The following is a 15,158-nucleotide window of genomic DNA, read 5'->3' as shown; positions in this document are numbered from 1 at the left end:
GCCCCTAACTGCCCTCCCCTGCCAGCCATCTTATGGTGGCCATCTTGTGACAACATGGGGGTGGCCATCTTATGACCTCATGGGGGTGGCCATCATGTGACCACATGGGGGCGGCCATCTTGTGCAAGGGTGATGGTCGATTTGCATATTACCTCTTTGTTATATAGGATGGAAACCTGCCTATCTACACTAAGTTCTACCACAGCAGCAGGCAGGTCTGTTCCCTTACCGTACACATAGGAGATCCCCACGAGCTCAAAAATGGCAATGATGACGAGGGCATAGGAAGCAGCGTATGTGTCCACCAGCTGAAACATGTAAATCCCACCCTAGCAGGGAAGAGAAACAATTGAGATCAATGGGCCTGGGTCTAGGCTCTGTCCCATTTCTAACAGGAGAGGAGAGTCAGGTGCAAACAGGAGTCAAAGAATCTCCCCTCCCTAAAGCTGATCCAGCATGCAAGCTGGAGGCCTTGCCATGTTGGCAAAGCCTCCCCCAAGAGACTTGAAGCCCATCAACAGAAAAGGCACAGAAAATGACCTATCATCTTACTCTTCAGATCAGCATCTGAAGATGTGCATGTGAGAGCAGCCAGATCATTTTGTTTTTGCTTTAAGCAATAGATGAACATTTCTACCCATACATCTGCATTTGATTGACCTTCATATAACCTTGAGGCGTCTTTGGGCATTTCTCCTGCATCCCCCTGCATCTCGATCTCACTCTGTAAATCTCTCTACAATCGATGAGGCTGAAAGATCATCTCATTCCAAGCCATCATTTTACAGATGAAGAAACTAAGGCCCAAAGTGGTGAGTCGCTCAAGGTCACACAGAGAGCAAAAGCAATAGTATACTGAGTGAGCTAACACTCCATTTACCAAGACCCTCAGGCTAGAATGACCTCAAGTGGCTGAAGACACTTGTGTATGAGGAGTAAGCAACTGGACATTTCTCTGGTCAGTAAATTTGGATTTTCTTAAAGTAGGACACACCTGCCTCGTTGGCTCAAGAAGGCTACATCTCAATTAAGAAGATGTAAGAAGTGCCATGAGTAGCCAAGGTGACATATTTCCCTCTGTGGTCAGAATCCCCAATAGCCTGGGGCCATATGCACAGAAATGCCAGTGACTTGGCTACTGTTATGAGACCTGAGCGCTAAGGGTGAAAGGACAGACAGCCATGCAGTCCCCACACCCAGTTACCTGAGTGATCATCGGAAAGCCCATGATGAAGAAACAAATGCAGCAGCCCAGAGTGAAGACCGGCTTGTGGGTACGCAGGTACTTGGGGAACTCATCCGAGATGGAGGTCACTATGGTCTCGATGGTGGCAAACTGGAATGGGGCCAAGGAAAAAGGCGTCTGAGATAAACCACACCATCCTGAAGGCTCCAAAAAGCCCTCTGTGCTTCCCACAGGGACCATGGTATCTGTATCAGGTTTGGCTTTTAGGACTGCCTTCCCTTGATAGGCCTCAAAGGCCTTGTTGGGTCCAGTCCACAAGGCCAGAGAGGGAATGCAAGCAGAATGTGAGCTTTAGAAATTACCTGCAGCCCCGCAGAGCCTGCACTCATACTCACCCGTCAGGGTAGCTGAAGCTGCACTTTGTATTCATGAGATGTAAATCCTCCTCCAGTTTACCTGCATTTGATCTTCTACTTGAGGAAAAACCCTCTTTGCACCCAACTCCTAAACTCTGAGCGCCTGTCAGCATGATGGGTAGTAGCCTCAGCCCTAGAGCAATTCTCCTAAAAGTGACTTGATATTATTCTCCCTTATCCTGCCCCACAGAATTTGCTTTGGCAAAATGACACCAAAGTGGTAAATACACTGGCTAAATCATGCACAGAAAATGGAGCAAGGAATAAAGGAAGAGAGGGCCGCTCCCTGGCACCATCTCATGAGTCCCTCGCAAATGCAAGGTTATCCTGAGTCCTGGACAGGTGATTCACCATCTGTATATAACTTGAGAGAAAAATGCAGGTACCACTGCAGGCAGAATGCAGGACCCAGGAGGAGGGGGTCTTCAGAAGGACCCTGGGGCAGGGGTGGAAGAGAGGGGCTCACCATGGTGTCAAGTCCAAGAGTGAGGAGCATCAGGAAAAAGATGATGGCCCAGAACGGAGAGAGGGGCAGCCTGGTTAAGGCTTCCGGGTAAACCACAAATGCAATGCCTGGCCCTGGAAAGAACAAGACAAATGATTGCAGACAGGCCCCCTCTTCCTGGAAGCCCACCGGGCCTTCTCTCCATGGAAATCCTGAATTGTTACTTACATGCTGCTCCCACTGTTTTTTGCTTGTTTGGTTGGTTGGTTTTCTTTACTCATTTCTACCCATTTCCCCAGTTAGATCTTAAGCTCCTTGAGGGGAAGAACCAGGGGAATTAGATCCATATCTTGGGGAACTGAGAGGAGAGGCCCCCAAATAATGCCAAGACAGAGACTCAGACCTTAATGCCAGGCTGTGTCCCATGCAAATAACATGAAAAACCCATCTTTGTATGGATGAGTAGGGGAAGAATATAACAATTATCCTCTAGAACAGTGGTTCTCAACAAGGGGTGATTTTGCCCCCAGGGGACATTGGGCAACGGCTGGAGACATTTTTTAATTTCACAATGGGGATGGTGGAGGATGATTACTGGCATTAGTGGGCTGAGGCCAGAGATGCTGTTAAGCATCCTTCACTTCACGAGGCAGTCCCCACAAGAAAGAATTATCTAGCCCAAGTGCCAATAGAGCTAAGGTTGAGAACCCTGTTCTAAAGGCTAGAACACGCCCAGAATGGCTTCATTTCAGGAGAAGCCATTTACATAAAATGTAAATCCACCTAACACAGTTCAGATCTTGCCCTACAAAGGCTTGGGAATGATGGGGGTATGTCAGTCCACGGAGAATCAGCTGGGGGAAAGGGGGCGCTGAAGCACAGTGTGAGTGTTAAGAAAGTTTGGGTTCTAATGGTCAGGCAGATCTGGGTCCAAATTCACACTCCATGACTTACCAACTGTGCAACCCTAGACAAGTCATTTCATTTTTATGAGCCTCAGTTTTTCCCATCTGTGCAATGGGAATAACAATAGTACCTCACAGGGTGGTTCCGGGGAACCGATGAGAAAATGCAGGCAAAGCACGGAGACCAATGCCTCACTTGGAGAACATTAGCTTCCATTATGAGTGAACAATGACCTTGGAAATCAGCATTTCCGATTCAGGTTTTCCCAAGAATACCACATGCTCTTGGTGGAGGACTCTGAGTTGCAGTTTTCCCTACCATCATAAAGCCCTGCCAGGGGTTCCTATCTGCCTTAGCCTCGCTGGGAGGATTACTGTAACCCAGGATGGCTAATGATCAGCAGTTGTGAATTTCCTTGTCAGTAGAAAAATAAATGATAATGGGCAGAGACAATGCCGGGTAACACACAGCCCACACACGGCTAGGAACCAGAAGTCACAGCACCTGGAGTTTTTACAACTCAAGCCTAACAGCACTTTTAAACTGGAATTTATCGGGTTGCTTGTTCCGAATGATGCCGAGGGCTTTGGGGTATTTAAAGCATAAAGCCCCGAATGCCTCAGATACCCCCTGCTTTATGCATTTATTGAACACACAGCAGAGCCAGCCTCAGAAGGCTCCCTGTATAAACCATAAAAGAAAAGGCTGTATTAAACTTCAGCTCCAAATAGGTCTCGAATGCCGAACACTGAGGAAGCAGCAGCGCTCCGGCGACAGCTGGGCCCATAAAGTGGGCAAGAGGTCTTAAATGGCCACTTGGAGGACTGGGGCTGATGGCCGTGGCAGGATCCAGCCCTTGGGGCTTTACTGCTCTTTCAGGATGAAAATGATTTCATGTGTGGCCTGCTTCTGTCTCAGCTGCCTCCCTAAAGTACAAGTGAAGCATCATTTTCAGCGAACTCTGTTCTTCCAAGAGGGCAGGGGAGTGGGTTTTAAAAATACATTGTTTATATTACTTTGTAAAGTTCAGATTTTTTTTCTCGAAAGATGGATTATCTGAGCCATAGTGGAGTTTCCCCAGATGAGGTCCATAGGGTTGATAGAGGCCCTGGCATCTCTCCAGTCCCAGGGGAGCCAGTGCTGCCCGGTAGTGGGGTGCAGGCTCCACAGCCCCGTGGATTGGAAAGTGGGACTTGGTGAGACTTGTTCTCTCTGCACAAACCTTATCGATGGCATGGAGATAACAGTACCTACCCGCATCAGGTTTCTGTAAGAATTAAATGCGCAGATACAAGTAAAGGGCTCAGAACAATGGACACTGAGAACTCAGCAAGCATCAGCCATTATTGGTCTTCCTATAAGAGGGGATCAGGGGCTCTGTGTCCCAGCAACCTGGACAGGCCCCCAGAGACCTACAGCGATGGCATCCTTTATCCTAGAGTCACTTAAGACACAGCCAGGGGCCCTGGTCACACGGGGAATGGCCGCTCTGCTGGGAAACCTATTAGGATGGATGAGTTCTTAGAAGGGTAAGGGCTGCTGGGCAGGCCTGTTTGAGGGTGTTCATTTTGATGAGCCACGTCTCTGAAGTATTAGGGGTGAGGAAGCGCTTCCTGGTGGTCTGGTGACCTGGCAGTTCCCACTGAACTTGGAAAGTCGAAATACACAACTCGAATTTGTGTCCATCCTCTCTGGTCTGGCCCTGGCTTCCTGCTGTGGGAGGAGCATCTCGATCAGCCCGAGGCTGAATTCTCACCAGGAGTCCACAGGCAGCCATGGAGATGATGCTAACAGGCTGGCTCCCCAGGATGCTGCTTTGGTGGAGTAGACGCCTGAGAAGGACGCGTCCCTTCCCTGTGCTCACTGCGAAAGGAGAGCCCAGCACGGTCTCATCGCCAATCCCACCTCCAGGCCCCAAAACTCCCGTGTGGCTGAGATTTGGGGAAATGTCCATGACAAAAATGCCTCCCTCAGAAGGCAAAACAGAGTGTTGTTAGGTCACTAAAAAGAACCTGGTTTTGAGTAAAAACCTAAACATAGTTACTAACATTGGGTCGGCAAAAACATACTGCATGTCTATATGACGATCCTGCCCAGCGAGGAGGGAGTGGCCAGCATTCAGTATGGGCCCGACCCCAGATCTCCAACCTGTGTCCACAGAACCTCTCCTGTACGGGAGAAGCCAGACAACCTGCAAACCCACACAGAAGCAAGCCATTCAGACGAGCAGGGCCAGCTGCCCACGGCTCGGGGAGAAGTCCTAGGGGCCACTGCCCCTCCCCGGGGGGAATGAGGCCCACTGTCCCTGTGCCCAGGATCAACACACGTCAGAGCAGGCTACAGGGCTCTTGTTGTTAAAATCAGAGGGCATGAAAACAACCCGGAAAGGGGAAGTTTCAGAGAGAAACCTGGGCAATTGTCTGATGTAAAGGAAAAGCAGAATTCCATTTGGGTTTCAGCGACACGTACCCCCAAATTCCTTTCCTGGGGCAGAAAAGAGCTCAGATGTGTTAACTAATGTGGCTTGGCCACTGGTCACAATGAGCACGATAATGTCACAAAAATAACAAAATACACCAGGTCTGCCAGAGGGTGGGGCAGGACCCTCCCTGCCCCAGCTGCTCTGCTGGGAGAGAATGAGGACAGCTGGGGTGGCACAGGCACCCCTGAGGACAGAGCCCTCCCTGCCTCTCTCTTGCCCTCCCTGTTCTCCAGGGAGCTGCAGATTTTCCACCAGGAGAGGCCTGGCTCAGCTCGAACCCAGGGCACTGCAGCAGAACCAAAAACCTGCTCTCCAGGGAGAGATCATTACCCCCTGGAGCAGGCCCCCTCTTTAACTCTTTGAGGCCCGCAGTGCACCATCAGCGCCACGGAAGCATTAATTACCCTTTGGGAGCCAGGAAAGATGGGCAGCCCACCAAGAAGGTGACACTTCCAGGGCTTAGTTCTCTCAGTGCTGGCACCTGAGCCATTCGCTGAGAACTGCAGTGAGCTCCTTGAAGAAAGGTAAATGCATGGCGAAGCCGCTCTGGATTATCTAGGGCCACAGTCATGTCCCTATAGCCCCTGGCATGGCCCCACACTGAGGCATCCCCTAAACGTCCGATTAGAGAATGGTCATAATGATAAGCAATAGCCACAACGAAGTCCCTTAATCCCAAAAACCTACCAAACACCCGAATTCTTTGGAGAACAAGGCTGGATGGAAATCAAGAGTTAAATAAAAATATTAAGCACACACTCTCTCTGCAAAATGCTGTGCTAGGAATATTGATGGAAATCAAGAGTTAAATAAAAATATTAAGCACACTCTCTCTCTCTCTGCAAAATGCTGTGCTAGGAATATGGATTAAATGAGATAAAAATGTAAGCTCTCTGCAAACTCCGAAGTGCCACACCAATGTTAGCCATGAACATAGGATGACTTGGGTGGAGAGTCAACATTTATTCTACATCCCTCCCATCGCCACCATCCAACCTTTCCTCCACTGGGGAAAACTGCAGGTCTGTCTTGCTGACTAAGCAGAAAGCCCTGAGAGCACATGTGACCCAACAACCAGGAAAGTGCTTCGTCAGGAAAAGGCTGCTCTGAAGGCAATGCTCTTGTGAAGCGAGCACTCAGGTCCTAGTGTCCTCTGCAAGGGACACATCCTGCAGCCACCTGTGTGCACCTCAGCCCTGCTGCCTTGCCTAATGACTCCTCTACTCACACCCATCAGGTGTGACAGGGGCAACCTTCCTTAGGCTGGAGCTGAGGTAAGAAGGGAAAGGAAAAATAGACCAGAGGAGAGAGGAGCAAGACAGGGGCTTTTATAGTGACCCCTCTGACTAGGGCCCAGCCAGCTCTGACCCTGTGTGAGCTTCTACTGGGGATATATCTCTGTCCCTCCGCAAAGGGGAACCCAGGTGCCCAACCCTCCATCCTGTTCCAGAGGCCAACTTCCTAGCAGAGCATAACTTAGGGTCTTGTGAGGCGAGCTCAGCACCTGCCCTGCAACAGCAGGGTGACAGCAACACTGTACCTTGGTCCGCCACGTTCTCAATGTTGACCTTGCGCTCGTTGGCCATGAAGCCAATAACTGAGAAGATGACGAAGCCGGCAAAGATGCTCGTGGCACTGTTGGTGCAGGTGACAATTAGAGTGTCCCTGGAGAAGAGATGAGAGTTGGTGGTTAGATGTGCCTGGTGGGCAGGAAGAGACAAGAGGAAGGACACAGCGTGTGCACACATGTGTCTGTGTATACATGCTATTTCCATACATGCATTTACTGCAGGCTGGCCTTGTTTTCTTTATTCACAAGGACAGGAACAACCAGTCCTGACCACAGACTCCCTTGGGCTGAACTTATAACCACCAAAGGTGCAAACAGATCTCCCCTAACTGCCCTGTCCTGGGGCCTCTGGCTCTGCATGCTGTGAACTGACAGAGGCAAGTCTGTCCATCAGAGCAGAAATTGAGGGGGTGGGGCCTTTTGGGGACAGGAACCACGGATGAGAGAAGAGAAGGCAGTGGGACCATGAAATGCCACCCAAGTATGAGGACACCTTGGATTGGGGCACCCAGGCTGAAAAGGGCAAGGGGGAGCAGAGGGGAGAGAGACAAGCGCCCTCTGCTGGCAACAGGCTGCAGTTTCCCAGCCTGCCCTATCCAGCCATCCTAGACTCAAGAGAGGTCACAGCTAGATGGAGCCTCAGGGCAAGTCACTTCTTCCCACTCTAATTTTAAATGGTGGCAATGGCCCTGCCTCCCTCACAGCTGTTGTGAGGACAGAAGGAGATGATTTCTGCACAGCACAGAGGCCGGCACAGACAACTGCTCAGTAAACAACCCATCTTGTCCGGCCCCTTAGTTTACTGACGAGGAAAGTGAAGCCCAGGGGAAGGTAATGGCAAATTAAGGGTAGGTCAGGATTTGAATCCAGACTTCCTGCCTCACTGCCCGTGTTCCTTCTGCCACACCACACTGCCTCATTTCTAACAAAGCACAGAGCAATGCTTCCCCCTTGGACGGTATGCAGACTGATTCTCGGTTACAATTTAGTGAGCAGCAGTGGTCAAAGAAGTCCATACACCATAGTCTGACACCACAGTAATGGGCTGAACTATGTGCCCCTAATATTCATATGTTGAATTCCTAACCCCCAGTTCCTTAGAATGTGACTCTATTTGGAGACAGGGTCTTTAAACAAGCAATTAAGTTAAAAAGAAGTCATTAGGGTGGGCCCTAGTCCAGTGTGACTGGTGCCCTTATAAGAGGAGAAGATTGGAACACAGATACACAGGGGGAGGACCATGCGAAGACACAGGGAGAGGACAGACATCTACAAACCAAGAGGAGAGGTCTCAGTCTTGTCAACACCTTGATCTTAGACTGCCAGCCTCCAGAACTATGAGAAAATTCTGTTGTTGATGTCACCCACTCTCAGTATTTGCTATGGCAGCCCCAGCAGACTAATTCCAAAGGCTCTTTCCAGCCCTCTGGGCACACCATCAGCTCCAATCCCACTGCTCCTGCCCCATGTCCCTGTCACTCATTCCCACTCATCCCCACTGCTAGCTGTCCTTGCTACCTGCAAACATTTCCTCCTGCCTGCACCTGTTGAAATTTGGCCCAATCTAGATCTCATTCCTGTGAGGCCGTCCCAACCATCCTAGGCCACAGCTTAACTACTAGTATAGTCGTTTCTTCTGGGTTCACAAAATATCTCATACTTTATTAAAAACTAGAGGCCCAGTGCATGAAATTCATGCACAGTGGGGAGGAGGGGGATCCTTCAGCCCAGCCTGCACCCTCTCGCAATCCCGGCATCCCTCTCACAATCCAGGACCACTGGCTTCTAACCGCTCGCTGCCTGCCTGCCTGATCGCCCCTAACCACTCACCTGCCTGCCTGATCACCCCTAACCGCCTCTGCCTCAGCCCCCGCCGCCAAGGCTTCGTCCGGAAGAACATCCGGTCTAATTAGCATATTATGTTTTTATTATTATAGGTAATAATAATGGCAACTGCCATTTAGTGAGCACCTACTATGTGCACAACATTGCTCTGAAAACTTTGCATACATCATCTCTTACCGCTCAACAAAATATAATTGAATTTTATAGATGAGACAGCAAAGGCTCAGAGAAGTGGCGTACCTTGCCCACATCTTGGAGTTTTAGTAAATGGTGAAGCAAACTTAAATACAAGTCTATCTGACTCCAAGATACATCCTTCTCTCCATCCTTCCTTCCTCCCTTCTTTCCTCCCTTCCGCCCCTTCTCCCTCCCTCCCTCCCTTTCTTCTTCTACCTCTCCCTCTCTCACTTCTATTCTCCCTTCTATCCTTCTTTCCTCCTCCTTTCTTTCTTCCTTTTTTCCTTTTTGTATCAGCTTCCCAAGAGAATGGGCCTTATTTTCCTATTGCTTGTCATAACATGTCTAACTTTCAATAACATCTCCTACAAGAACTGGTCAGGCTCTCTTGGGGTCTTTGGGTTCCACAGCATCCCTAACATCACACTATCCAAACATCACCGTCCTTGACTCCCCTGAGGATCTTGCCTGGATCTGTAGGTTCCTGGGCCTGCCCCCCTCCAGACATTCTGATGAATAGATCTGGGAGGGGAACTCAATGTTTGCATTTTTTTGTCAGCTTTACTGAAGTATAGGTGACAGATAAAATTGTATTATATTTAAAGTGTACATGATGATTGGATATATGTAGACATCGTGACAGGATGTCTATCATTGAGTTAATTAACACACCTATCACCAAGGTGCTCTTTTCTTATAGGGTCTCTAGAAAAACATCTGTAGAGTGACTGAATGACCAGACTTCACCAGTGACTCCCATACGACTGGACCCAGGGACTGGGCTGCTGACGGAACAACCATCCCAGGACACGGCTCCCTGCACACAACCTACAGAGGGGCTCGGCTCCATCCTAGGTGCCAAGGTCAGCAGTGCAGTCGGGGTGCAGGCCACCGGAAGCCAGCAGCCAGGCCTGAGCAGGGTTCACCTGTGCCAAGGCAACTCTCTGGCTCTACTAAGGTGCAGGGTGAGGGTGTGGCCTCAGTCCATTTTCTGTCCCAGACCCTGTTCCCCCTCGCCAGCTGCCACTGGGACTTGAAAGGCTACAACGTACCTGTAGCAGTTGTTGTGGAATTTGTTGTAAGAAGAGAGCGTGATCAGGCCTCCCCAGGCAGCAGATAAAGAGAAGAAAATCTGAGTGGCAGCGTCTTTCCACACCTAGCAGGCAAAAGGGGAGAGGGGTCAAGGTCACTGAGAGCGGCTGACCCAGGCAGGGGAGTCTGCCAGGCCCCTGGCCTCACCCCTGCCCCAGGCAAAGGCGGTGGGAGATGAGACAAATTTGGCATTGATGCAATGAGAAATATCCTTTGTGCCAGATGCCAAAAAGGCAGTGAATTACCTGGCAGATTTCAGCTCCATTCTAACCAAAGGAGAGGAACTCAACAAACTACGTACACATTTCATCTTCCATTTCCTACCATGAAAAACTATACAGAAGGGAGAGCCCCTTCTTTAGCTGCAGTCACTCTCAAAAAACAATTTGCAACAGCAAGATATGCTGGTGGATCCAAAATATCAACCTTTTAAAATTAACATTTCTACAGATTACAACTGCTATTAAAAATCTGAAACTCTATGGCCCCCTTTTATAGCAAAGCTGCCTATGCCACAGTGGAGGGGGTTTTATAAGCCACGTGCTTCTTGAACTTGGCTGACATCGCCTCTGTTCTCTTGGTGATTTCTCTTAATTGTCCCCATAAAACTCCAGAAGGCCACTCAAGAGTGTGAGCTGGAGATTTATATGACTCATATGATGGACCTGCCATCATTTTTGTAAATTAAACCTGGTTTTAAAATTGTGCTTACAACATGCAAAGAGAAAGTTCAAAGCTGTGGTTTTATTTAAAGGCAGCTAAAGAACCACCTCCCAGCATCAAGGGGATATGCAACTAGAAGAGGATAATCATAGTATTTAGTGTCCGGCCAAGGGTGTGAAAATCAAGTGTGATGTGGGACTTCTGGGGTTTCCGTACTTTTAAAGAGTGAGGGTGCCTATCTCTACCCCTTTCCTCACCCCTTTGTGCTACCTGGAATGCTGCTATGATGGCTGGAGCTCTGGTAGCCACATGGAAGCTATTCCCTAAAGATGGGGAGGCAGAAAGACAGGAGCCTGGGCCCCTGAAGACACCTGCAGCTACCCAGCCAGTGCTTGACTATCTACCACTGGGCTGCTTTAGCACATGCAAGTGAAGTCAACTCTTACCTGGGGGTTTCTGTTATGTGCAAACTCAATCCTAGCTGTGTGTTCTTAATATATTCTGGAAAAGCACATATTTCTTTAAGGTGAGAAAACTCACTTCTTATTACACAGACACCCCTCTTTTGGAGGTTTGTTCTGGGAATTTTAGAGTAAGAGGTGCCTGTGCAGAATATGTAAAGAGAAAGTGCAAGCATGTGCTAGCCCTGTGGCATGTGCTGGAAGTATTCAAATGCGTCTGGGCCCTTTAAAATAGAATTGTCTAAGTGCTATTATTTTCCAGCCAGCAAAACTTCATCTCCAACGCACTATAATTAGTAACAGATAAGTGGTGTGAGGTGGCCCAAAGCTATTAAGGGGATTTCATTCTTCATTCTGGCCTCTGCTGCTACCTCAAATGTAGGACAACCATTCCCGGAATCTGAAAAACCCCAGTTGCCCACTTCTCATTAAAGATTTCCTGAGTGCGTACCATTCCCAGATTAGCAGGACTTTGTAAAGGGGACAGTGAGATGCCCTGTGGGAGGAGGTCTGACCCCTTCTGTCAAAGAGTGTCCCGGCGTGGGTCCCCTCCCCATGTGCCGTCCCCCAGCCCCCATGCACGTCATAAATGAAACTGTAAGCCCACCGTGGCATCCGTGAGCTTCTCCCACTTCGGTGTGATGAAGTACCAGATCCCATCGCCAGCTCCGGGCAGGGTGACCCCTCGGATGAGCAGGATCACAAGCACGACATACGGGAAGGTGGCCGTGAAGTACACCACCTGGAAAAGCCATGCAACAGAGAGCTGGGTGGGGCGGGCCTGCAGCGGGTGCCTGAGGAGCGTCAGCAGAGGCAGGGTGGGACCTGCCCCTGGACACGGGTGTCCAATGGGGAGGGCATCGGGTAGTTTCCCCAAACTCTGCTAGGGCTGGGGACATGGGAAAGGCACTGGGACCAAAGGTGACCCAGAGTGAGTCAGCCCCCAGTGAGTATGGCTATGGGAGATCTCACCCCACCCAGCAGCTGAATGGACAGCTGCCTCCCTAACTCCTACCCTACCCTCTGCTTGAGGCCCCAGATCCCACCATTAGAGATTAATCCTTTTAGCTTAAGCTTCCCATCCTTGTTCTTAGACGCCCTATCGGGTGAAAGACCCTGATCTGATGATCAGACACATGTAGTTCAAATGGAATAGCATCCCTGGCGATGCTATTCTGAGCCACGAGAGCCTGGACAAGCTATTGAGCCTCCTGAATCTCAGTTTCTGCCTCTGTAATAAGGACAAGGGCATCTTTTTTAAAAAATAAGTAATTGTGAGGACCAAATGAACCTCTAGCATAGTGTCTAATTTATAATAAATGGTCATTAAATACAACTAAGTTCAATGAGCATTTACTAAGGGCCTACATGACCTGGGCACTATGCCAGACATTAGATGCATGAGGATCCAGGGACTCATGACCTGGAAGATTCAGAGACAGCGTCTGAATAATGGGCTAAACCATACGCCCAGGACATGGTGATGTCTGGGGAGGGCACGGTGCTCAACCTGGGAGTTTACTAAAAGGTTCATGGAGATGATGCAGGAGCTGGATCTGAGAGGCCAGTGAGGAGAGGAGAGGGGGGAAGGCGAAGGCAATGAGTGGGCAAGCAGATGTTTGAGGGCAAAGCTCTAATCACTGTTAGGACAAAATAAAAGGTTGAGGCTAAGAGTGATGAAGAACTCCTATGTTCTTGCTTCCCATGCCCCTCCATGAACCATGTGATCACTCCACCTCACAGGAGGCCTTGAATAGCAGCTGAAGGACGTTCCCAGATTCTGGAGGAGAGGGAGGGGCCAGAGTCAAGAAGCATTTGAGAAGTAATATGAGCAGAACTTGGGGGCTGTGGTTGGATAAGGATGGCAATGCGTGGGAGGTGCTTTCCTTCCTTATCTGTCAATCAAACCTGGGGATGGAGGAAGGGCCTGGGATCAGGAATTGGTAGACTAGAGAAGAGCGGGTGGTGAAACAGGTTCTACAGTCCCACAGGCCTAAGTTCAAATCCCAGCTCCTTCACTTATGAGCTGAGCCACCTGGAGAAGTGACTTAACCTCTCTGAGTCTCGGTTTCCACACCTGCAAGTGGTGATAACAGCAGCATATTCCTCACTGGGCTGCAGGAAGAGTACAATGGGACAATCCATTCCAAGTGGCACAGGCCTGGGGGCCCTGGAAATAGAAGTGCCACTTGGTCTTGCCTGGGTCTCACCAGTCTTGATAACACTGACAACCTTCAGCTCACAGGCCAGTTGCAACCCAAACGTGTATTAAAAAACACCAGGAAGGATGAGGTTAAGCTCCCATCCTGGCCCATCAAACCCTCTCTGAACCATGGGGTGGGCATGTACAGCCGCTGAGTGAGCACTGTTGGCTCAGAGCCACTCCAGTCCCACCTGCACCTTCCATCCGGGGCACCTGCCCTGGGAGGGAGACGGAGACCCCACCATGCACTGGCTGCACAGGCTCTCGGGCCTGGCGAGGGGGCTCCAGGATGGCAGGGACTGGCAGACACTGGGATCTCAGGGATGAGGACTGATTTGGGAACTTGCAGGGAATGGGTTGGGGGTTGAGATTAAGACATAACTCTTGGGATCATTTCATTAAGCATGTGGGGTAAACACAACAAAGACCCCTACCCTCAAATAGCTTACATTCCAGATGGGGAGACTGGCAACCAGTAGTAATCGTAACATCATTTGTTAGAAGGTGATGTGTGGAAAAGGGAAAAGTAGAGCAAAGCAAAGGGGGTGGGACATGCAGGGGAGGCCTCATTGAAAAGCCCAGATTTGAAGGACGTGAGAGTGAGACACTGGCATCTGGGAGAACACTGGAGCCTGGAACAGCTGGAGAGGCCCTAAGAAGGGCTGCACCTGACCCAGGAACAGCCAGGAGGCCAGAGTGGCTGGGGCAGAGCGCAGCAGGAGAGGCAGGCAGAGGGCAGAGGGCAGGGGTGCGGGAGGGGCAGGTCCTGCAGAGCTTTTTCTCAGTGGGGAATGGGGGCTACAGTAGGAATTGGGGCAGAGGAGTGAGGTGGTCTAATACTGGAACTACACCCAGTGGCTAGGTGGCTAGATGGGAATACACTGCAGGCACCAGGGCAGAAGCAGGGGCCGCTGTTGGAGGCCATGGCTGCAATCCAGGCAGGGGAGAGTGATGGTTCCAGCCAGGGTGTTTCGCAGGAGCTAGGAGAAATGCTTTGCAGGACGAGCCAACAGGATTTTTTGACCCATTTACTAATAATGTGGAATGAGGGGCGGGAAGGGGGGAGGCAAGGATGACCCCAAAATTTTTGGCCTCAGCAACTAAAAGGGTGGTGTTGCCATTTGCAGAATTGGGGCAGGATGCAGGTTAAGGAAAATGAGTTGTTTCTTCTTCCAAACCCAGTTACTCATCAAGGCCAACCTCTTTCGTTCTGGCTAGACCGGGAATGGGCTGGTCTCCTTTCTCTGCACAGCTACCTCTCCTAACAGGGGCCTCTTCCCTCCCTCCCCTCCATTCATGCCCCCGCCTCACCCTCCACAGAAGTTGCCCCTCCATCCTGCCCAGAAGCTCAGGGGTTGCTAGGGGCTTGGGGGATGCAGGCCTCCCTCCGATTCCTGCCAAACCTGCTTCTCTCCTTCCTCTTAAGGAAGCCCTTCTACACAGAAGTTGTTATGAAACCAAAGGTATCTGACATCTCAGGGGAAGACTGCCTGCCCGAGGCTGCCCGGGCTGTCCCGCCAGCTGTCAGATGGGGCTGGGAGAGGAGATGCTACAGGGCAGGGCGGGGCCCTGACCAGTCTGACCGCCCCACCCCACCAAGACAGCAGGGGTCACCTCCTGACCACATGGCTGGTGGGGAGTGAGGATGGAGGAGGCAAAGGAGAGGACATGACCCAGACAGCAGGCGGCAGGAAGAAAACCCCAAGGCTGGT

The 15,158-nt window shown here is 50.4% G+C and overlaps 1 protein-coding gene across 2 annotated transcripts in view; it reads right to left on the bottom strand.

Moving 5' to 3' along the window:
• Positions 1-15,158, bottom strand: part of SLC6A5 (solute carrier family 6 (neurotransmitter transporter), member 5) — a 47,963-nt gene that overhangs the window by 14,186 nt on the left and 18,619 nt on the right. For both annotated transcript variants that reach the window (XM_014542239.1, XM_005869403.2), the window contains exons 8-13: positions 11,851-11,985; positions 10,080-10,183; positions 6,976-7,100; positions 2,069-2,181; positions 1,205-1,336; positions 230-329 (exon numbers count right to left, since the gene is read on the bottom strand). In XM_014542239.1, the coding sequence (XP_014397725.1) occupies positions 230-329; positions 1,205-1,336; positions 2,069-2,181; positions 6,976-7,100; positions 10,080-10,183; positions 11,851-11,985 (709 nt within the window). The remainder of the gene's footprint in view (positions 1-229; positions 330-1,204; positions 1,337-2,068; positions 2,182-6,975; positions 7,101-10,079; positions 10,184-11,850; positions 11,986-15,158) is intronic.

This window comes from Myotis brandtii, unplaced genomic scaffold (genome assembly GCF_000412655.1).
Source record: "Myotis brandtii unplaced genomic scaffold, ASM41265v1 scaffold293, whole genome shotgun sequence".
Taxonomy (NCBI): Eukaryota; Metazoa; Chordata; class Mammalia; order Chiroptera; family Vespertilionidae; genus Myotis; species Myotis brandtii.
Note: the sequence above shows the minus strand (reverse complement) of the source record. Positions and strands in the feature narration are given on the sequence as shown.